The sequence below is a fragment of the Equus asinus genome, chromosome 19 (assembly GCF_041296235.1).
Source record: "Equus asinus isolate D_3611 breed Donkey chromosome 19, EquAss-T2T_v2, whole genome shotgun sequence".
NCBI lineage: Eukaryota > Metazoa > Chordata > Mammalia > Perissodactyla > Equidae > Equus > Equus asinus.
This window is the reverse complement of record NC_091808.1, coordinates 16,641,930-16,665,559: the sequence shown is the minus strand read 5'-3', so window position 1 is coordinate 16,665,559 and position 23,630 is coordinate 16,641,930. Positions and strand designations below refer to the sequence as shown.

At 42.7% G+C, this 23,630-nt stretch overlaps 1 protein-coding gene across 3 annotated transcripts in view; it reads left to right on the top strand.

Annotated features, from left to right (window-relative positions):
- Nucleotides 1-23,630, top strand: part of SGPP2 (sphingosine-1-phosphate phosphatase 2) — a 122,338-nt gene that overhangs the window by 37,894 nt on the left and 60,814 nt on the right. For 2 of the 3 annotated variants that reach the window (XM_014843253.3, XM_070489654.1), the window contains one exon: nt 9,631-9,789. The exons of the other annotated variant lie outside the window; for it this stretch is intronic. In XM_014843253.3, the coding sequence (XP_014698739.1) occupies nt 9,631-9,789 (159 nt within the window). The remainder of the gene's footprint in view (nt 1-9,630; nt 9,790-23,630) is intronic. 3 annotated transcript variants of the gene reach the window in all.

Here is a 23,630-nt window from a genome sequence, read left to right as displayed (position 1 = left end):
CAGGGCCAGGCTGGGTGGGGAGGACCATTGTTCTTACACAGCACGGCTTTCTCCTTAACGTTCTTTTATGTGTGTGCACACAATTTCAAAGCTCTTCCTAAGTTTATTTTTGTGACCAGTAGCTTTAGACTGGTTCAAAGATGGCCTTCCAGAGGCAACTATGGTTTGAAAACGACAGAAATTGATGGAACTTCCCAAGAATTTTTTTGTGTAGACAAGGTTTAGGAGGAGTGTGGAGGGAGGGAGACCCTCTTGGCAAAACATCCTCCCTCTTATATCTTGCCTCCTTGCTCTGTGCATCCCTGCCTTACCCGTGCTGCCCTCTGCCACACATCAACAGCGCCCCAGGGAGTGGGGGCGGCGCAAGAAAAGAAAATTGTGCCAAAGTACTATCATGACCATCTTGAATTCCTCAAGAACTTCAAATAGTGGAATAAGGAGAGGATAACTCGAAGATAGCTTTTTGCTTCATCCTTCTCCTCCATATACACACATACCTGCCCCCTCTAACGTGATAGTCTTGGATAAAGAAAACTCCAAGTTAAAAATTCTGTGCCCGTTTTGCCCAAATAAATAAGAAAGATGGAAGCGGGAAAGCCTTTGGACAAAAATCTCTTTGACTTCGGAGGCAAACCAGTCAGACTTCAGTTTTGGTTTTTGTCTGACTTAAATGTTTGTTTTTAAACCTTTATATGTCCAGGATCACCAAGGAGAAAATCTTATGTGCCCAAATGGCTTTCTTGCATTTTTGTGGTGCCTTTTAAAGTTTTAGAAAATGTTTTCTGAAGGGAATTAGGAATGAGTGAATTCATGTTAGAACAGAGCTAGATCAACCCTTCCAAGTTCTGAATTGTGTGTGTGTTGGGGGGGGAGTGGAATTCCTGGATTAAAACTAATGAACCCAAGTTTATAAGACTCCTTCTTGAACATCATATAGCTCTTCCAAATGTCATTTTGATAAGTTAATATAAATGAATCAGAAACATCTGTACTGAAAATCCCGCTGAACACACAAGGGCTTAACAATTAAATGGAAGAATGTTTCGTACAATGTGGTTCAGGTTTGAGCGGATCCAAAGTGTTTTGAAAAACAGTTAAGTTCTTAAGACATTTTGAGAATTTAAAGGGCAGCTGGTTCTCTCACCCCCTTAAAAATGGGAATGGTTATTTCTGTTCTTTGTGTGGACTCCCGTTGCTCTTATTGTCTATGGAGGAAATTCTTCTGGCAGAGGCCCACATCTCTAGTCTGCAAACTGCTGCCCTACCCTCTCTCTATCCCATTCTTAGATTTGCCTCCTAAGCAGATATTATGTGTTTCAGGCACAGAATTCTAAAAGTGATGACGATGCCGTGTTTTGTCGAGTTGTAAGACCCGTTTCTGATTCAGGTGGAGCATTGATGTCACCGTGGATCACGGTCTTGCAATTTCGAGAATTTCACAATTTATGTTACTAGTTCTCGCTTGCCGATGGTGCCCAATATGAGAGCTGGCTCTTAAAGACAAGAAAAAGGAGATATCAGATGTTCAGAGGATGCAATGAAATTTGATGGCTTGTCAGGAGGAAAACAAAGCTCAAATTATGGAAAAGGCTAGAATTAAAACTCCACTATAAATAAAAGCCACCTTGCGTTCAGTCCCCTCAAGCCTCACTCTTATTTTTGGACACAGACTGAGGGATCCTGACAAATGCCAGCTAAGCAGACGAAAGTGATTAGTCTGCAGTTCTCTGTGAAGCTCTTTATTTGAACAAGTTGTCCTTCCATTATATTGACTTTCAGTCTCGCCATCCTGAAATTTTAATCGCCGAGCACTGAGCAGACGTCAGTTAGATCATCCAACTAGTAATTCTATCTGGACTTGAAGATGAAAGAGGAAACCTTCCCGTGTTCTCGTTCCTTCTGTTTTCCCCTTCCAGGAACACTGTCAGTCTTTCTTGGGCTTCCTAAGTAGTCATCATTTAATTTTCTTTATGAGTTGGAAAATCTTGACTCCCTAAATTTAAAAAATAAAAAAGAGTAATTAGAAGTGATGGGAGCATATTAGTAAACAGATGTGAATTCAAGACAACATGTGTCTGCCTCACCATGGAAACAATGGGACTCCACCCCAATTTAAGATCAGCACTGCTAATTAGTGATATTTCGCCACAAAGTTTAAGAAATCAAAAAACAAAAGAATTAAATCAGGGCTGCTTCCCAGTGTTTCTGAGCCAAAATTTGTTTTAATCTTGCTGGAGTAGATCAAACTGTGCTCTTATTTGACACCGTTCAGTGACTTCCTATTTCTCCCAACCTAAATTCCAAACCTTGGCCTGAGCCACCTTCTGTTGTTCACTTCATCTCCTATTTCTCTCTTTCCCACCCGCCATGTTCCAGCACACAGACCTAGTTCCTGCTTCAGGGCCTTTTGCTAAGTGTTCCCTCTAACCCACAGACTCCTAAGGAACCAGCTCATCTCCCCACCCATGGCTCAGCTCAAATGGCTATTCCTTGGAGAGCATCCCCCAAAACACACATATCACTTCACATCACATTATCCTGCTTTAATTTCATCATTGCACTTACTGCTGAATGAAACAATCTTGCTTGTTATCAACTTTCTATCACGAAGTGTTAGCAATGAATGAATGGTCTATATAGATGTGGCTGTGGTTAACAAAAGATTTGCCATTTTCGATTTTTTTTCTTCTCCCCAAAAGAAAGCTCCAGTGTATGGTTCTATATCCTAGTCGTAAGTCCTTCTAGTTCTTCTACGTGAGCCACTGCCACAGCATGGCAACTGACAGACAGGTGGTGTGCTTCTGTGACTGGGAAACAAACCTGGGCCACCAGAGCAGTGAGAGCACCAAACCTTAACCAGCAGACGATCAGGGCTGGCTCTCCATTTTTTTTTTAAATGTTGGGCATTGCTTGGTTTGTACTTGGTGTGTTAACATGCTAGCTTGTGTCTCAGAGTAGCTTGGAAGGAGTGTTTGTTTTACAAATATTCCATCTCTGCAGCATATAACCCAGTCTTTCAGAGAGAGGTAGTGGGACCAAAACCTTGCAAATTATAGGTTCTATTGAAAGAGGTATCAAGTTCCTTAGATTGGCCATTCCCAATCACTAGGTTCCAGATTAGAAATTCTGGCTGAATATATGCAGAGTATGAGAATCAGAGAGCAAGGCAATGTAGAGTTTTAGTCCTGAATCAACAGCCTTTCAGGGTATCACCCTGATCGTGGAAGGTATTTTTCTGGAGAGGCCCCAGTCTCCATAAACGGCTATCAATCTGGAGAGCGTCAACTGATACCCCTCTTCTCCCACAATCCCAAATTCATAAAGATGTTGCCTACCTTGAAAAATGACCCTGGGCAAGCATGTGCCAACGTGGCAACCCTCGGGAGTTGATGAGAATGAGTATGCAGGTTGAATGTATATTATTGCAGATGCAAGTAGAAATGACAACGAATTTCCCAAGTTGGGTAAAAAAAAAAATAGGGGCCAGCCTGGTGGTGCAATGGTTAAGTTCACACACTCTGCTTCAGCGGCCTGGGGTTCACAGGTTCGGATCCCAGGTGCGAACCTACACGCCGCTCGTCAAGCCGTGCTGTGGTGGCAGCCCACATACAAAATAGAGGAAGATTGATACAGATGGTAGCTCATCAACAATCTTCCTCCCCAAAAATAAATAAATAGTTGAGAACTTCCAAAAACCATTGATCTTAATGGGATACTCTCCTCTTAGTTTTTGTCTTTTCTAAAGAAAAAAAGTAAATTGCTGCCTCCATTTTAGTAGAGAACATAAGGACAGATGCTCCTGCCTGCAGAGGTCATAGAACCTTGTTTCTAAGCTAGGATTCTGACAGAGGTGCAAGATCCCTTTTTAGGGAAATAAGGTTTGTTTTTCTGTATCATGATGGTCTGGGAGGTTAGGAATATTTTTCAAACTTCATGACTCCTTAACTAATTTTGGATTTGTCACCAAGGAATTTCTGCAAACCCTTCTCGAATGAAGGCAAGGAGCCCAAGATGGCTTGTTTCATTATGCGTGGTCAGCTGGTGGTTTGATCCGGCTGCTATTTCAGTGGGGCATCTCTGATGCATGCCCTTCCCTTTCATACCTTCTATGGTCCAGGTGCTTGTCTGAGCTCAGTTCCCATATTCGACTGTGGTAGGATGTTCCATGGAATTCACTAACTGTTCCTTTCTGGAACATGTCGCCACATCGCCAGGTCTGTTTACCTGTTACTTTGATCACGTTATCTTACTCTTTTAAACTCCCATTGAGGCTTCCTCTAACATTGAGGATTAAATCTGAGAGCCTTACTTTTGTACTTAAAAACCCGTCACTGGGGTGTCCTTGATCCTTGCTACTCATTGAGTGGTCCTTGGGTTGGCATCATGGCAGCAAATGCATCACCTGGGAGCTCATTAGAATTTGCAGCCCGACCCCAGGTGAGCTGCGTCAAAATCTGCATTTTAACAAGAGCCAGGCGATAGATCCAGGTGATTCATATGCACATTAGAGTTGAGAAGCACTTTCTGAGAAATCCTTGCTGCCGCCATCATCATCCATGGCCGACAGCTAGGTCTTATTGAGAAGTTTCTCTGCCAGGCTCTGAACTGAGTGACTGCATACACCATCAGCAGTATCTAATTTCATCTTTCCAGTGTCCCACTGTGGTATGTCCTGTTATTATTCCCATTTGCAGAAGGGGAAACTGAGGCCTAGGAGATCAAGTCATTGGTGTGAGATTGTTCAGGTAGCAAGTGGTGGAGCAGCCTAGATTCAGTCTAAGACACTTTGCCTCCAGAGTCCATGTTCCTACCCACCGGGCTCTGTGGCCTTCCCTCGTCTGCTCTCCAGGTCAGTCCACTCTGTAGCCATTTGTTTCTTTCTCATCAGTCTGTAAAACTTCTCTAAAGCAAAGCCTTTGTGAAGGGAATGCTGCTGTCTGGTGTGTTCTATAAAAGAGTTTGGGTCGTAAAATTATTTTTTGTGTGTATGAGGAAGACTGGCCCTGAGCTAACATCTGTGCCAGTCTTCCTCTGTTTTATGTGGGATGTCACCATCGCGTGGCTTGATGATTCTGCACCAGAATCCAAACCTGCAAACCCAGGGCTGATGAACTGGAGCGCACGAACTTAACCCTTATGCCACTGGGCCGCCCCATTAAAATTACTTTTAAGTAAGACTGTGCCTGTACCCTGTATAGATTTGATGACTCTCCACCCTAGAGAATGAACTCCTTCCGCTGCTTCTAATTATCGTGGATGGCTCAGAGCTGTCCATATGGTCCTCCAGGATATGGACTCCTTCTGGCTCTGTTGCGATAGAAGAGTGTCTCAAACTTGACCTTTGGAAGAATACTTAATATTTACAGCTCTAATCTGAAAAACTGGAGATAAGTGATATGACCTTCAAATGACATTGGGCCAGAGTTTATCAAATCCTTTAAAGACCTCAAGGTCGGAATACCTATAGCCTGTGTACTCAAGGCCAAAACTTACTTATGGGGGGTGGTATGTGATGTCTGGCAGAGACTAAGGTCAGTGGTTTTCACACTCATTACTGAATTGCTCTAAGGGGATGTTACAGAGAAGGATGGGGGGTGGGAGGTGGGAGTGTTCTGGCCTGAAATAGGGGTTTCCTGGGCCCCTCCTCACTTTCAACGAATTAGTACAGACTTTCAATCTTATATCATTTTATATAATAGGCCCTGGGATGAAATTTTATTTAATGGGCCTTTCCCTACTTAGAAGTTTTTTTTATATATTGAAAAGCAGCTGAACTAATCCTACTCCATCCTTTGCAGCTGAGGCCATTGAGGTTCAGAAAGTTGAGTTGACTTCCCCAAGGTCGCGCATTGTTTTGGCTAAAAGCTCTTTCTTGTATTCCTGCTTTGAAAGCTCAAAAGCTGGGCTGGCTGCCAAGTCTGCTGGGCATTCGCTCCTCTGCCGTCTGGGTCAAGCTTTATTATAGCCAGTGGCGCTGACCTGGCCATATTTCCTTTGCATTTAGGACTCCTCCGTGTGTGTTTGGAAAACAAAACACTATTCAGGTGTTCAGGGGCAGAGCTGAGTCAAGAAGTCTTATATTCGCAGTGTTCTTTCTCTTCCATCATGCAGTTAGTCTGTGTGGCTTGCTCTTTTTCCTGATTTATTTATGCATTGAAGGCAGCCTTGCAGAAAACACGGAATACTCTGGTGTCGGCAAAATAGAGCAGCTCTTCTCAGACCCAAAGCTCAGTATCTGAAAACCACATTTTAGGAGGATGTGCATTTGAGGAACTTACGACCAAAAAGGGAAGATGGCACTGGAAAACTGAGAACACTTTTTTTTTTTAACTTTCAGGAAAATAAACCAATAAATAAAAGACACAAATGAGAATATCAATGAAGTTTTGCAGTTAGTAATGATGGATGTGGGGGTAATTTCCATCTTATCATCCCTTGTTTACTAGAAACTTCTTCATTTGGCTTTGCAACAGATGATAGACATGCTAAGAAGTACTTCATTTCTAAAAGCTTTCTACATACCTAGGTGTTCAATGCCTTCCTGATCTTTTGTCTAAAAATTTAGCTGCTAATCCCTGCCCCCTGAGTCTGTGCCCTAGAGACACGGCCCACAGTCTGGACTGTCTGCCCCTTGTGCGCGGCCAGGTCTACAGAAATGTCGAAGTAGCATTCTGGGACCTGGTTTCCTTTCCATCAGCCTCTCCCCTTCTTCTTCTCCCTGCCATTCACTTCACCTACCATTTCTACTTCTAACCCCTGTCTCTTTTCCCTCTAATTGTTCCCGATGGGACCAACACCTACCCTGGAATTGACATTTTTATTTCCAAAGATATAGTAAAGTCATACACACTGAGATCTCCTATAGGAGAAACTCAGATTCTTGTTCTGAAAAGCCATCTACTTAACTGCTTTATTTAGGTATGTATAATTCCCAAGAAGTTTTGAGGCAAATATTGGCTCTCAAACTACTTCATTACATAGACAGAGATGTTATCTGAAAAATCCTTTGGGTATCCTTTTACATGCCGATATTGTAAGTTTCACCTTTGCTTCTCCTGTCCCTGGGAAAATTTGGAGAACATTTAGCTCTCCCCCAAAAAGGAGAATTCCTGAGGGATTGTAAAAAGCATATTTAGAGATGTTAATTAGTAATCTGTAATACTAAAGCAGTTTGCCGTCATCCTTGACAGTCTTTTCAATTATCTACTTGGATAAAGATGTTGAACTTGGTCTCAGGTAAATGTCTAGGGTAGGGAAATGGTTCTTGCTGAGTATTTATAAAGTCATATAACACTTGAGTACCATGGAATGACACCAGGGTTTGACCCTTGTCAGAGTTTGGGAAAAGTTGTCCTTGTAAAGCTGCAAAGCAGAACAGATTACCAGGTGGGTGGGAGCTGTCAGGTTAAAAGAATTAATCTTTGTGTAAAAAGGAGCTCTTTATAGGGATGCCTCAAGGTCGAGCAGGTTGGATGTTAATTTACAAAACAGAACCTGCAGAGATTGTCACCTTAGGTAATGAGAGAGAGAGGAGTTTGTCACTTATTTATTCTTCACAGTCTCTTGTCCTTGTTTGTGAATCCAGCCATAATATTTTGGCAGAGGTGAAACTGTACCCTTCCTTATTTAATTCATTTTGTGCATTATTGTCTTTCCTATTTAGGTTGGATCTATCGCCATTCTCTCTCATTTGAATTCCCCTGGAGGTAAAGTTCATCTTGAAGAGAAATGAACTTTCTTTAGTTTACATCATGTGCTCACCCCTGACTAGTAACTTTCTCCAGGGTAGTACCATGCACTGCTTGGCTTGAGGCTGAATCTTGAGCTTCCCGTGACTGGGTTAGATGAATCCAGATGCAGCTCTGGAGCCGAGGGCGGTGTCAACTACTTCTGAGTCACAGGGCTTTGTGGGGAAGGTAGAGACGCTAGAATAAAATCAAGGACCTCTTAGAGGGGAAAAGGAGAGGAATACATACGTGGGAGGCAGTCAACAGTGTCAAATACAGACGTATTCTTGTAATTTCCAAGGTCATCTTTTTTTATTCCTTAAGTATAAAAGTACTCTTGGCCTTTTTCAAGGCCTCAAACATAATAATTCATTTATTCTTTTAAAAATTCATTCCCCCAAATTATACTCTTTGCCCCCCCCCACCCCCCCAAATAAGAGCTTCTGGAAGCCAGGTGTCATGTCTGGCTCATCTGAATATTCGTGGCACCCAGCACAGCTTCTGGGTCATCATAGGCAGAGAATGAATATTTGCAGAATAAATACATGTAACTTATTCTCTGAGTAATTCCAGGATTCAAGGATTTCAGACTTTGCGTAAAACAAAACAAAACAATCCAGACCTACCAGAGTGTTGACATAGTCATAGGGCCGCATCTTTTCCTCTCCATTTTTGGTGTTGGCATTTTACTTCGATTATTTTTTTTTATAAAGTTTATGACTACCATAAGTAGCATTAAAATTCTACTTTTTAGATTCATTTAACAGAGTGACAATGTTTTTGTTTTTTAACTTGTTACTAATTTACCGTAATTTAGGGTGTACCATATTTTTGAATAGATTGTCTGCTTATTCCTGTGTTAACCCCCTTAAGTCTTTTTTTTCCTGCTAACTACCAGGAGAAGGAGGAGGGAAAGGGTGATAGAAGATGGGAGTGGATTTTAGCAGGCATTTACTGTAAGTGTTTCTTACACCGTCTCTGTAGTGGCTTGACTTGAGTAGTCCCATTTAAAAGATAAACTAAAAAAGCTCATCAGCAAATGATTTTTCTAAAGTCTTAGTTATCTATTGCTACTACAACAAATTACCACAAACTTAATGGCTTAAAACAACACAAATTTATTCTCTTATGGCTGTAGGGGTTGGAAGTCCAAAATGGTTCCTGTTTGGCTGAAATCAAGGTTTCAGCAAGGTTGCATTCCTTTTGGAGGCTCAAGAGGAGAATCCATTTTCTTACTTTTTCCAGTTTCTAGAGGCTGCCTGCATTCCTTGACTCGTGGCTTCTTCCTCCATCTTCAAAGCCAGCTACGTAGCATCTTCAAATTGTCCTCTGACTCTTGACCTTTCTGCTTCCTTCCACCATTTTTAAGGATCTTTGTGACTACATTGAGTCACCCAGATACTCCAGGATAATCTCTCCATCTCGAAATCATTAATTACATCTACAAAGGCTCTTTTGCTGTGTAAGATGGCAGCATATTCACAGGTTCTAAGGATTAGAACATTGGATTAGGATATGAACATTTTTGGGGACATTATTCTGCCTAGCTCAGTCACAGATCCATGCCGTCTCCTAACAGTTTACCTCCCTCGAGTCTTGAGACTTCTGTAGACACAGGAAAAAGATTTTGGCTTTTTTTGTCTGTCTGCTCCTGGTATTTCTGTTTTAGATGTTACTTATTTAAGTTTATGGAGAAGTAATGTCTTCTGTGATTGTGTGGATGAATTGTGGTTAATAGATGTTCAACAAGGATGTACACTAATAGTGATGACACCAGAATCATGTAACGGGAGAGGCACCAGCTTGGCAATAGAGACCTATGAGTTTTAGATGGAGATTTTCAAAACTTGCCCTATGGTGGCATGTTCAACGAACTCACAGTATTCTAACTTTTCTCTTTTAGGCTCATGTACAGAAGTACATTGTAAAGAATTATTTCTACTATTACCTATTCAGATTTTCAGCCGCCTTGGGTCAAGAAGTGTTCTACATCACATTTCTTCCGTTCACTTACTGGAATGTTGATTCTTATGTATCCAGAAGACTGATCATCATATGGGTTGTAAGTATGATTGTTACTTATGAACCACTGCTATTTATACAACAACTGTCTGCTTTGGTATTCAAGTACTTTGCACATATGTTGTTTTGTTGATCACTTAGAGTTGAATTTTTTTACCTGGTGTACTTTGGAAAAATAACAAGAAAAATTAAAAAGCTATGAAGACAGCTTGTTTTGTTTTCAAAACCAAACCAGCCTGTGGATTTCATGTACTTTGGTGCACACCTTCCTGTGGGTGCATAAAGCTAGAAGAGGGGAGAAGTGATATGCAGAAAAGAGAGGACCTTTCTGAGAACCCACGAAGGGGCGTAAAATGCATCTTCCCCAGAGGCCCATTTTAGTAAAATTGGATCAAAAACAGAAACTAGAAGCAGTTGACTATAATTCCAAGTGGTATTAAGTGACCAGTCTGTATTCATTGGAGGCATATATAAGGCAGGTCACCTTCCTTGAGGGAACTTCTAGTGTAGTGGGGGCAGCTGGCACGTGCACAAAAACCCAATGACGATTCCAGGTGACGAGGTAGAGCCCTTTCTCATGTTTCGCTTGAGACCCCATCATTTAACTTTGTTCAGGACCAAAGAAGTTCTAATTTTTTTTTAATTGGGGAAGATGTTGGATATTTGCGAGGCAGCAAGGCATGCTGCAAGTATATAGGCTTTGGGCTCAGATAGGCCTGGGTTCAAGGCCTTGAACCACTGCACTCGTGTGTGTGCCCTTGTCCTAAGTCTTGCCTTCCTCAGCTGTAAAATGGTGTTAATAATGCACATCTCCCAGAATCATCGAGAAGATGGACGGAGTATGCACAGAGCTTGGGGCCTGGCAGGTGGGACGACTCTCCAAGTCGCTACTTGAGCATGATAATTAATGCATCGTGACTAGTCCAGGAAGATGAAGGAGTCTTAAAGATGAACCGGTTCAAAGGTCAAAGACTGTTTCCCTGGGAGAGTGAGCTTCAGGGACAAAGCTGCCAGCATGCTGTTTCTGTAACTTAAGGTTCTGCACTGAAAGCAGGTTCAAAAGCACTTGGTTGTGTGGAAAGGAGCTGGGGTCCTCATGTGGCTATGCTCAGAGATGCTGTGTGAGGTTAAGCAAGTGACTGCATCACTCCTGGCTTTATTTTTCTCATGTATAGAACGAGTTAGAGTGGTCTTGCTCAGGAGCCATAAACTCGAATGTTCTCAAAGGCAGGCAAGAGAAGTAAAACGGTCAAGTCCTGGGCTGGGAGAGGGGGCGAGGGTGGGGGTGTCCATGAGGATCACAGTGTGGCCACCCAGGGGCACCAGGGAGCAGCTGCCCTTCGGCTCCACCTGTGACTGCCATGAGGCGAAATGGGCCGGAGTTGCCAGATGGGATTTTCATGTGAAATCTCCCAGTTTTTAAACGTAGGCTTACATTTTTAAAACATTATGTGCCAACTGAACAAAGAATCCTTGAAGTCCAAATGTACGAGGCCTGTTTGAAGTCTCTAGCCTAAAGGACGGCTGAGTTCCCTAGGGTTATGATTATTTGGCCCTGAACTCTTCCTGTTTTCTCCTTTGCTCTCTAAAGCTACAAGCCACTTTTTCCTTTCCCCATCCCTGTCTCCCTGCGAGCCCTCTTCTGAACTCTAGCGTCTGTCTGAAAGTATGATCCGAGAATCTGTAAAAGCATATGCATCTTGCAAAAGGTGAATGTTAATGCAATTGTCCCTCTCTCTTTCTGAAGTCACCTTCCAGACCTGCAGAGCAGTGACATCCATAGGAGCCGTGGGGGTGCGTGGGGGCGGGGGGGGGGGGGAACAGGGAGCATTCCTTCTGTTCTTAAGATTTGAAAATGCCTGAAAGACCCATAGTCCTTGAGTTTCTTCCCCTGCCATTTATTTTCTGAGATATAAAAAAAATTTCTAACTTTTGTTGGAAGTTGAGTTGGGGAGTTGAGTGGGGCAAATGATGTAAGGTACTTTTAATAACCTGGGAGTACCTTATGAGGGGTACAGTCAACTCAAAGCCGATTATCGCCCCCACTGGGGGTGGAAAATTTTCCTGAGGGGCAGGGAAGACCTTTAGACCTGATGGGAGGCCGTGGTTAGGGGATTCTCTGATTGTTATCATTGCTAGTTATTTTACGCTTTGGAGTCCTCATTTCGACATGCTCAAAGGATTTTCTGTTTGAGGTAGAATTACCAGCCTTTTGTCAGAGAGTGAGCAAATAAAATCTTTGCCTGAGAAAGGAGAGAGCAACCTTTGAGGATGCAGTTTGTCCTGAACTTTGGAAAATGGGTGCATGGCTGGGTCCACAAGGCCCCCATGCTGAGAGTTACATATTCTGTGTGGTCGGCTGTATCTGTAAGGCAGTGTGTGCATTCCTGGCAGTTCCTGGTGGAGAGAATGGAGGCCATTCCAGGGAGAGAGAGAGAGGGAAAGATTGACAGATAGAAAGAGAGAGAGGGAAACATTGACAGATACAAACAGAGAGAGAGATTGAGAGGTAGGAAGAGGGGTGCTCTGAGCTTGGCTGCTGAGGTAATAATGAGAGATGCTTGTTTAGGCTCCAGAGTTGAAGGCGGACGAAGGGAAGGGAAACTCCTGGTGGGGTTGGGGGTTGGGAGGGAGGGGGGGTGGAGGAGGGTGAGGTTCTTCTGGTCAACCAGCTTCCTGCTGAGGCAACCTCTCTCCTGTAATGGATAGCTCTAAATTAGTGGCTGCCTCTTCAAGGGGCAAGGATTAAGAAATGTTAATTACATAAGGGGCAGAGCTTGAAGTCTTGTAACTTTAAACATCTTTTCTCACCCAAAATTCTTTGGAAGGCAACCGCATTCAGGAGTGCAAGCCTCTTGTCAAATTTTATATTAATTTGACAATTGTCATTGGATGAAGTCCCCACAGGTTTTATTGCCTTTAAAAATCATTTGTTATGTTAGGGATAGCTCATGTTGTCTGAAGCAGCTTAGCAGAATTCACGGTTATATGAACTGCTTTCTCGTCACAATCATAATTGTTGTTCCCCTCTATTGTACATCTTTTATTGCTTTGATTGGCATTTATGTTCATTATTTTATTTGATCTTTGTAACAATGGGTTAGTATTATTTTCATCATTTGATAGATGGACATAATAATACTTCAAATAATAGCCATATCATATGTTGAGCGCTTAGTATATATGCCATTCACTGTAATAGTGTTTTACATATTTCTACCTCGTTTCATCCTGCCAGCAATTCTGAAAAGTGATTCCTGCCAGCCCATTTCACAGATCAGGAAACTGATGTATAGAAAGCTTGAGTAACTTGCCCAGGATCACATTGGATTAAGTGGCAAAATAGATTTGATCCTGTCCCCTAAAGCCTTCTGTGCTAGAGAGGGTCGCCATTGTTGTTCCTTAGAGCACAGCTAAATGACAGGAAGATCATTCACTGTCGATTTTTTTTTTAAAGAGATGTTGAAGCTGAGGCTTTAAGCATTAAAGTGGCCTGCCCAGTGTTCTCATCTATTGTTTATTCGCGATGGTTGTGTTTCCGGTTTGCCTGTATGGCATTTATCAACTCTGTATCCTACTTATGTGTCTTTTATATGCCTTTCTGGACAAGGCGAAGGTATTTTATCCCAGAAACTTTAGATAAGCTTTTGATCAATTAGCTGAAAGATATCAAGCAAGTCGTTGTTTCCCTTTTCTGTCACTTAACAAGGTTTTTAGCCTATCCTTGGACTCAACAGAATCTTTGACCTTGGGACAGAAAAGGCAGTGAATGGGTTATTTAATTAGATGCTCATAAAAGGCTTGTCGGTAGTTCTTCAGAAAGAGCCACAGTCCCACCGAGTCATTATCTGATCTCTTGACTTCCATTTTGGCCTGGTGACAGCGCCACCAAAAAATAAAATAAAAGCTTTAGAGATAGTGTTGCTGTGTCTTAAAAAGATTAGAGGCAATTTCATCGAAACTCCATGATGTTCAGCTTTGTAACATGAAGAAAAATCTCACTCACTCTTTGCTAAATAAAGTTATTCTCCATTTTGTTAAATAGCCATGCAAATATTGATACCACAGCTGATCCTTGGGGGGTTCATATTTTCTCCGTTCTTATGATATTTTACTTATGTATGTCTCTTTTCATAGATGTTTCATAGCATTCAAGATGAGATGCAAGAAAAAATGAGAAGGTAGATAAAATAAAAATTAAGAGGAAAACAGATGGAATAAGTGAGGAAGGCCTAGTCGAAAATTAAAGGTAGCTTGCTGATTCAAAGTTGAGCCATGAATTTGCTTTTAAACTTTGTGTTGACCAAACCAAAATGAAATTAGATTATCCACTAGGAAATAACAGGCTTATTCCTAAGAGAGGAAACCTTTTCCTGACACATAGGATTGACAGAATCGTTAAGGCCAGTGATATATATTGCTAAGTTATTTCTCTAGAACTCTTGTTTGCTATGAATACCTCTATCACCTGTGCAAGAGTACTCGTTTAGACTGTTTCCCATAAACTTTTGTGTGTTCTCATTTTCTAATCATTGCTAACTTAACCAATGAAAAATGGTATCTCAGTTAATTTTCACTTCATATATTTTTAGTGAAGATCAAAACATTTTTCAGATTTTTATTAGCCATTGTATTAAATCTTTTGTGAGTTGTCAGTCTGCCTTTTGAGTATTTTTCGAAAGGGCTTTAATTTTTTAATTGATTTTCACCAGTTGTTATAAAATGATATTGAACTATTGACTTTCCATGTCTCAGAGGGGATGTGTCTTTATACATAAGATTTGTAGAAGTTCACGTCTTTGAGAAATGGTATCATCAATCATGACCTAAGGAAGTCTTTTGAAATTGAATTTCAGTGCTTTTTCTTTGCCTCTTCTTCTTTTTTTTTTTTTTTTTTTTGCTGAGGAAAATTTCACCCTGAGCTAACATCTGTACCAATCTCCCTCTATTTTGTATGTGGGTCACTACCACAGCATGGCCACCAACGAGTTGTGTAGGTCCACACCCAGGAACTGAATTTGGGCCACAGAAGTGGAGTGTGCTGAACTTAACCACTAAGCCAGAGGGCTGGACCTTGAATTTCAATGTTTTCATGCTGGGTATTCACTTTAGTTTGGCCATAGACCTCACCACTCCATCTTGTCTTACCCTTTGTGACCTCTCTAGCCCATTTAAGGCATTTGAATTTGGGACTCCAGTCTTTAGACACTTATTGTTTCTGGCCTGCTGTTTTCCTGGCCATAAAATAGCTTACTCAGGGGTGACCAGCCCTTAGAAAACCTTGTTCATGCTGCCTGAATTTCAATAAGGTTAAAATTTGTCTTTGAGTTTTTTCTTGCCTTTTTTCCCATTTGTAAAAAAACTTCTAACCTAACATCAAAAGGTATATTTGCCACCATTCTAACCATATCTGGTTATTTTTAAGTAATTCTTATCATATCCCAAACTTTCTTACAGTTTGTCTGATTGTGTCGAAGGCCCTGGTTGCTTCTGAGGGTTCCCAGGCAAGGTTAACCTCTCTCCTAATAATTCATGGCTTTTGATGATTTTCCTGATTGGAAGCAAGGAGTGTATATGGGGAGAGAGAAAGGGACCACTTCCACCTCCTTCTGCAGATTTGAGGTTTGGTTCTGTCATACCTGAAAGGGATACCAGGCTGATGTTTATAGGTCGTGATTTGTTTTCCAGAAACAGAGACCCACTCAAACTAGCTCAGGAAAGGGAGGATTTTTTGTAAGGTAACAGGGACTCCCATACGAGCCGGCACCTCACAGGAGCTGATGCCAGGGAACAGTTTGGTTATTTGCTGCCAGTCAGCTGTGACTCCACGTTATCTGCTTCTTTACCGCCTTTTGCCAACTGATAACTTGTCAACTGTCTTTGATTCAATTTTCAAGACAGTCTGAGCCAGCTTATTGTGTAGCATGATTCCATCCATCTCGGGCCAGTGCATACATTGGCCGTACTTGGTCCAAACAGCTGTGTGGAGGGTGGGGATAGACAATTAATTGGGGTGCAGAGCCATGAGCCAGGCTGGACTATCAAGACTGGGACTGTAATCCTATCAGGGAAATCTTGCTCCAGGGAATTTATGATTCTGGCCTGCAGTGTCCATAGCTTTAAACTGAAAGGACCCCACTGGAGGATCCTTGAAGGCGTATAATGTGGTCATGAGTCTTCTTTGTATGTTTGCAATGTGGCATTTAAAAGAGGTCCATCCATGACATGGAGTGAGTAAGAAAAGAGCCAAAGTTGGGCGGTATAACATTAAAAAATAATAATAAATAGAAGGCATGTCGTTTGTTTTGCAGACTGGACTCTAATTTGGCTTTATTTATTTTGTCTTCTGTTATGAATCCCCTCAACATTGGACAGTACATTGGAAATGCATATCAAATCCATGGCTAAATAATTGTTAGATTGCGTGCTGTTTTGTATTCAACACGATTAAAGGAACGCTTTAAAAGAAAATGCTTAATAGCTTGGTAAATATAAATTCCGTTTTTTTTGTAGCGTCAAAGTCCTGGGGATAAAGGAGCCATAAGGGCCTTTTTGCAGGCCCATCTGTTCCTACTCTTCCAAGTCAAATAAACAGGCTGGAGAGCTCGACTAAAATAATGGATTTCACATCTCAGTTTCTTTTCTCTCTCTCTTTTTTTAATTCTTCTCCCCAAAGCTTCCCAGTAATAGATATATATTCTAGTTGTAGGTTCTTCTGGTTCTGCTATGTGGGACGCCACCTCAGCCTGGCTTGCCGAGCAGTGCTAGGTCCGTCCCCAGGATCCGATCCAGCAAAACTCCAGGCTGCCGAAGTAGAGCACACGACCTTAACCACTCAGCCATGGGGCCAGCCCCTCTCACATTCTAATTGTTGAAAGCCAGCTAGGTGATACCTACAATATAGAGCAGACCCCAAATTTACATTTAAACTATGCCTGTGCTCTTGAGGGTGTTGAACTGCTGTAGAATCTAGGGTATGATTTTGTAAAACAGACCCCATAAATTGGTTGAGGCAAACTTTGTGATAACATGTCAAAATGGAGTCGTGTCTCTTTGGATGTGGGCAGGCTGCCATCTGGCTGTCTCACAGGGGAGCCTGGAAGACCCCGTGAGGGAGGAGAGGGAATAAGCCTGCCCCATCCCTGTAATTCACAACCCTTAGACTAGGGTCAATTTTAGTGCCAAAAGATGACTTTAAATGTGATTATCTCCTAATCCTCTGTTTAAGCCACTACCACCATTCACTTCAAAAGATTGTCCTGCTTGTTAAATTGGTTCTTGCCTGAGATTAATGAGTCTTGAAAAGGACTCAACAATGGCCAGATTGTAACCCTCAGCTAACTTGCATTGAATGAAATAGAATCAGGCGTCAGGATTCTGCCCGGTTCCTCTGAAGTAGAATCTTGTAATTTAGCCCTAGTTAAATATTAAGTCAATGTCTCTAGGGGGGTGGTTGTGCAAGCTGTGTTGGTTTGGTTTTGAAACACAATAAGGAAATGTTTTGGTTTTAGTGTAGATTAAAAAAAAAAGAGCCTGAAAACCGGGCTCGTGTGGTGAACAGATAGATCTGGATGTGTCCGGTTATGACCATCCTTACCTGAAAAATGGTTCTCCTGCCCTCTCTGTGTCATGATGATCACTGGAGGATGTGCCCGCATTCTTCCCTAACTCCTCTGTCACTGCACCCCGCACTGCTGTGCCTACTCCCAACCCCCTAAGACTGCAATCCTGGTTTTGGGGTTTTGGTTTGTTTTGGTTTTGATTAAGTAGAACTGTAATCTTCCCAGATAGAGACCAGCACCCCCTCCCCGACCCCCTCCTCTTAGTATCACTTCCAGTGCGGCACCTAATTTATCTCATAGATGGGTGATTACTGTAAAGCTTAGCTAGGTAAGAAATTGTTTGAAACACCGGCGTCCTGGAGGCAGGGTATGTTTAAGGATGAGATTAGGTTGGATCTGCTAAGATGATGTGAAAAACTAAACATTTCTTCAAAAGCAGAAACCCAGTTTAAGAGGCAAAGCATTTATTTGGGATCAAAGAATTGCAATTCAGGGAGCACAAATTCAGGTAGAAATCCAAATAGTGTCCCAATTACAGGAGAGACGCTCAGGGTTTTTATGGGGAAAAGGGAAGAAGATGAGGTGAGCTGTATTACAGTTCATTGGTGCTAGACGAGGTAAGGCTAGGTTTGTACTTCATTGATTGGTTTGAGATTCAGTCATCAGGCAAAAGGCTAGACTTGTACTTCATTGGTTGTTAAGCAATTCCATCATCAACAAAGACCAATTTCATCAGTCCTTACAGACAGGATATTCTTGTCCTTACTGACTTCTCGGAATGCTGGTGGTTTGGTCCAGTTTGGAAGACAACACCAGAAGTGCAAGATGAGTCCTCTGAAATGGCTCCTCCAGCTCTATTTTAATATGGCTCCACTCGTGTCGTCTTTCACATTTCCTACAGAGTTCTGAGATGAAGCTAGTCCTCTCCTCCCCCTTTGGTTTTATTGTAGCTTTTAATGTCTTATCAAGAAAAATAAATAGCATTTTCCAAGTTACATCCAGACCCAAAACCAGGGAGCATCCTGGCAGGCAGAGCGTCAGGAGTTGTTTCTCTCTGAATTCAGCAGAGTCAGGCTGGGACTTAGGGCTGAGGCTGCTCCCTCACTGCCTGCAGGCGAGTCAGTCCTTATGAGAAGGAGCTAATCAAGAAACTGGGGGGGGGGAGGGGGGCACCTTTCTTTCAGATGAAACTTTCAAATAAAATCTTAACAGCTCTCCGTTTTTTTAACCAGTCAGTTCCATTTGCAAAGCTGCATTCTGGAATGGATATGGTCCTCATAGCGGCTGTTGACTGAGCCACCTCTGCCTGCCAGGTGCTTTATAAACAAGACCCCCATTTCACAGACGAGGAAACTGAAACCCAGAGGTTAAGTGACTTGCCCAAGAAGACACAACCAGTCGATAGAATAGGTGACATTCACACCCAGTTGTATCTGCAAACCCTATCCTTTCCACTGCATCATCTTACCTCAAACAGCTGAACTTTACTTTTTTTCCCCTCACTCCAATTATTCAGAAATGTGCTTGGCCTCTTCTGTTGGAAAGACTCCATGTAGCTCACAGGCTCATTTGCAGGTGCCCTGTATGTACGGCAGCCCCATGTCACAGATTTCCAAGACACTCGCCTTCCAATTCTCCGTGCTGGGGTGCCTGTGAGTACCCCCGACTTGTCAGACTGTGTGTCCCAGGTTTTTTACACTTAACCAGAAGGCCAGGGCATTGCCGGGACCTAGAAGGATGGAGCAGCTGCCTGCTAATCTTGGGGGCTTGTCATTCCCGGCCCACAGGGCCCACACTCCACTTCCTTATCCTATTTTGCAAAGCAGCCAAGTGGAAAAGAAGGAGTGAGGATAAGAGTGGGCCCTTTGTCCCCATTAGGAGGTGGAGATTTGACCTGAAGGGGATTATCCTTGCCCGAGGAGAGAAAACCTCCTGGGGAAGGAGACCATTTTTCTTGTCAGTGCACCTCATACTTTCCAGGCTTTTGGCCACTAGGTGCCTTCATCTTCCCTGCATTCCGTGCCCGGCCAGCCCTCCTGTGAGGGGCGGGGAGCCTTACATTCCTCAGAAGCTCTCCTGTTGCTTTTGAGGGTTGAGAAGAGTCCCCAGTCCTGGGAAAGCGAAGGAAATGGTCTTATCACTTAAGTGCTCTACCCTTTATAGCTGGAGAGGCCATGCTTTATTTTGGCCTCTGGAATTTTCTAGAAGCTTGAGAGCTACTAGACAAACCTAGTCTTAGTAACATAATGGCTGTCATCTCTCCTCTTCCCTCTCCTTCCACCAGTGCAGCACGGGGCCTTCCCCAGGGGATCCTTTTGTAGCCTCTTCTCCCCTACAGACAACATAGGAAGCCCTCTTTAGTCAGAGGCCCTGCCTCCAGAGACCAGCCTTGACCCATTTCTTTCCTCCCAGGCCCAGCTGCCACCAGACGCTAGTCAGGCCCTTTGGCTCTGGTGGCCTCAATGGGCTCACACATGGTGGCCAAGAGGCACTTTATTTGCCTCGGGGAAGTTGAGCCTCTGCCATCTGAGGGTTACTCCGGGAAACTGAGGCTTCCTGGCCGGACTCTGACTCCAGGGCCCCAGCCCTCCCTCTCTGGGCCTCCCAGCCATCCCGGCCGTCTGCTGGTGTCCGAGGCCCACCCCAGCACTCTCCTTGCTGGGCTAAGGCCAACTCACATGCTCTTACCTCCCGCATGAGGTGGAGTGAAGGGTCTTAAGTAAATAATTTGCAAGGAGCCACAGTATAACTGCTTATGAATAAATAATATTCTAAAATTCATAAACGTAAGCCACATGTGGCTGTGCCGGCACAGTTCGACTGTTGCTCAGAAGAGCAGCGCCTCTGTGCCGGCCTTCAAGATAGTGGCCGTCAGTGATTGTGTCCTGACTGTGTGCTAGACACGGGCCTGTGGCCTTTCTAAATGTTACCGAGTGAAGAACAGGCACTCTTACTATACTCATTTTAAAGGTGAGGAAACAACGTGAGGAGGCCGGCCTAGCTGCTGGAGCCAGTCGGGAGCAGAGCCAGGATCTAACCTGTGACCATCTGGTTCCAGAATCCTGGCTTTGCACCTTTTCCCTTAATTTTGTTAAATGTTCTCCAGCTTTTTTGTGTTTTAAACATACTCGATTGTATTTTTCATTTTACTAGTAGTGAATCACAATAAAACATTGAGAAAGTAGGAAGAAAAAGTTCCCTAAATCCTACTTCATTTATTGATTTGAGGGTTATTCACCTTTTCCATCTGTTTGTCTGTCTATCTAACTCGGCGAAGTTTGATCCCAGGATACAGTGTGTTTGCTACTTTATGGGAAATGGTCTGGTAAGAGATTTGATGTACCTTGGAGTGGATGATGAATCCATAAGAAAAACAAGGGAATGGGATTGGGGAAAACTCATGAATCTTAACATAACAGGAAAAACTGAATCAAAGAATGGTTTATTTACCTTAAGAATTAGGAGACTTGGATTTTGTTTTTTTTGAGGAAGACTGGCCCTGAGCTAACATCCATGCTCATCTTCCTCCACATTATATGTGGGACGCCTACCACAGCATGGCTTGCCAAGCGGTGCCATGTCCGCACCCGGGATCCGAACCGGCGAACCCTGGGCCGCCGAAGCGGAACATTCAAACTTAATTGCTGCACCACCAGGCCGGCCCCAGGAGACTTGGATTCTAATCCAAGTGGAAATTGCTCTGCCTCTATTTCTGTTCCATAGCTTGTGTTTTAGGAGTGAGAGTAAGAAGCCTTGGTGGGGGGGCGTGGCCAGGCTGAGATGGGCTCACAGCTCGCTGGCTGTTACAGATGTACAGTCAATTATAGTCCAGAGTTTACTAATAACTAGCCAAATGGCATTTATCTCTGGGCCTCAGTTTGACCATGTATGAAACGTGGAGTTGAACAGAATGACTGCAGGGTCCCTCTCATTTTGAAAGTTTTATGGCTATAAAAATATTGATAGTGATGCATCTTTTAGGATATTCACTCTTTCTAATCAGATATTCTAGGTTATCAATGCATCTGGCCCTATAAGATTTCCCAAGGGTGACCACCACACACCTTAACTGGATTGGCTCCTGCCTGTTTTCTGGGGTCTCCCGTGATAGAGAGAGGGAAGAGTAGTTAGTGATTCTCTGTAAAAGGGGTCCTGAGGGAGATGATTGGACCCACCTGGGTCTGAGTCACTAGGAACCAGTGGGATTCAGGGTGGGTTCAGGGCTCTCCTAGTCCAGGCACTAAGCCATGATAAACATCAAGCACTCAAGTCTTGCTCTGAGCTTCCCTTTGTCTGTGTGTGTGTATGTGTGTGTGTGTGTACATATAAATTCATTGTTTGCATTGCATATACTCAGATTTAACTAGAAAAAGATGTTATGTTTTTGTTCCCTTTAAAATTAAATTTCTTCTGGCATTCACAGGCACTGAAATCAGAAGGAAAAAAATGTTTTGTTCAGTTTGAAAATGTTTTTCAAATACATAGCAATTTGACTCTAGGGGCTGGAAAACGACATTCTGAAGGTTTTTTTTTTTTTCCCCCCAAAAACTCTAACTTGGAAATTAGCAAGTTGTGGGCCACAGTGAGCTTGCTTCTTTTAAACTGACTCTGGTAAACAAACAAAGACTAAATGAGTAAAATAAGAGAGCTGATTTCTTTTACGAGGCCATAACAGAAGGTGCGGGCAAAGGAGAAAATGAAAATCTGGATTGAATGCTAACACCGTGATTGCACACCTGTATTAGGGCTGCCACCAGGAAGTGAGCCCTTCCCAGCCTGGCCGTGCTCCTACCAGAGCTTCTTAAGCCTAGGCTATGTGAAATAAATAGACACTGAGCAATTTTCAGTGTTTGTCTGCATAACTGGGAAAAATATTTAGCAAGAAAGAGTGGACACAGGGAGATGGACTGAAAATCTCCGTTTCTCTCTAGCCAATGTAGACCACAACTTGATTATTTAATTAGAATTTATTTTCCAAAAAGGATCAAGGGCTCATTCACTTATTAAGCATTCCAGTCAGCCAAGTGTTCTTTGAGGCCTTGCCTGTTTGGGGGCTGCATTCAGAAATTTAAGCCTAAATTTGTACTGTAGAAAGCTTTTCAAATGTATAAGACTGGGTTTTATGCTTAAAATAAAAGTCTACTAATCTGCGAAGAATGTTTGACCCCTTCCCCCAGGGGGCGATCAAAAGGGTGTGTCTTTAACACTGAAGGGATTAAATCATTAAAAACCCTGTCAAGAGCCTGAATTTCAGAAAACCAGGTGCCTGTCTTTATTTAAAACATCTCAGCTTCCTATAAAAGGATGTTTAAGGCTGTGCTAATCCGTTATCTAGCTCTCTTAAGGAAGCTAATTTTGTGTAACCTTATAGTACATTCATGAGGAATGTATTTTAAGGAAAATTTATAAAAGGGATATAAAACTACTTAGAGCCCTTTTAGTGTGTCATCTTTAGGATGAAAACATAAAGAGCGATGCACGGGATGGACCTTGGTTCAGAAAATATGCTTGGTAAGTGGAACAGGGGTTTTGTGATGGAAATTCTCCTAGAAGAGCCAAGGTGAGTGGACCCCCACATCAACATGTAGGCAATGTGAAATACTCTTTTGAGGTCCCCTGGACAGTTTTCACCCTCTGCTACCTGAAATTCTGAGATTATGTGCCCTTAAACACTAGGCGTTGGTACAAACGAGAAGTCAAGCATAGTAATCTTTAGGCATCTAAAACATTTTCTGAATCTTGTGTTCTTGCAGATACATCAAGCTTAGGTCTTCACTCTAGTTTTTCTTGGGGCGAGGGGAGCAGGATGGAAACTATGAATTCATTCGTTATTGCTACTGTGGGGGCCTGGAATTGGCCACCCCAAGATATGTCTCTTGACATATGATGATTATTTGAGGCTGGTTACTTTGCAGACAGGAAAGCAACTGAAAAGTAGAATTTACTTACCCTTTGTTAGGAGACATTTACATTTGTAAGGGAAATCAACATCTGTAAAGGTGCCTCCCTCTCTGTACCAGGAAGAAGAAAGGGGATGACCTTATCTCTAGAAACTCTTAATCAATGCAAAGGCAAGAACTTACATCTGCATAATAATCTTATTCCTGTTTCTGGTAAACTCCTGTAACTGACTCCTCCCACCCCCAACATCCTCCTTTGTCTTTAGCTGGATATGATATTTAAGTGGGGGCTTCAGCCATTTTGGTGAGTTGCTCAGCTTGCCTGAGCCTCTCCCATGTATACATGTTATAAAGCTTTGTTTAATTTTCTCCTGCTATTCTGTCTCATGTGAATTTAATTCGTTCTCTGGCCAGACGAA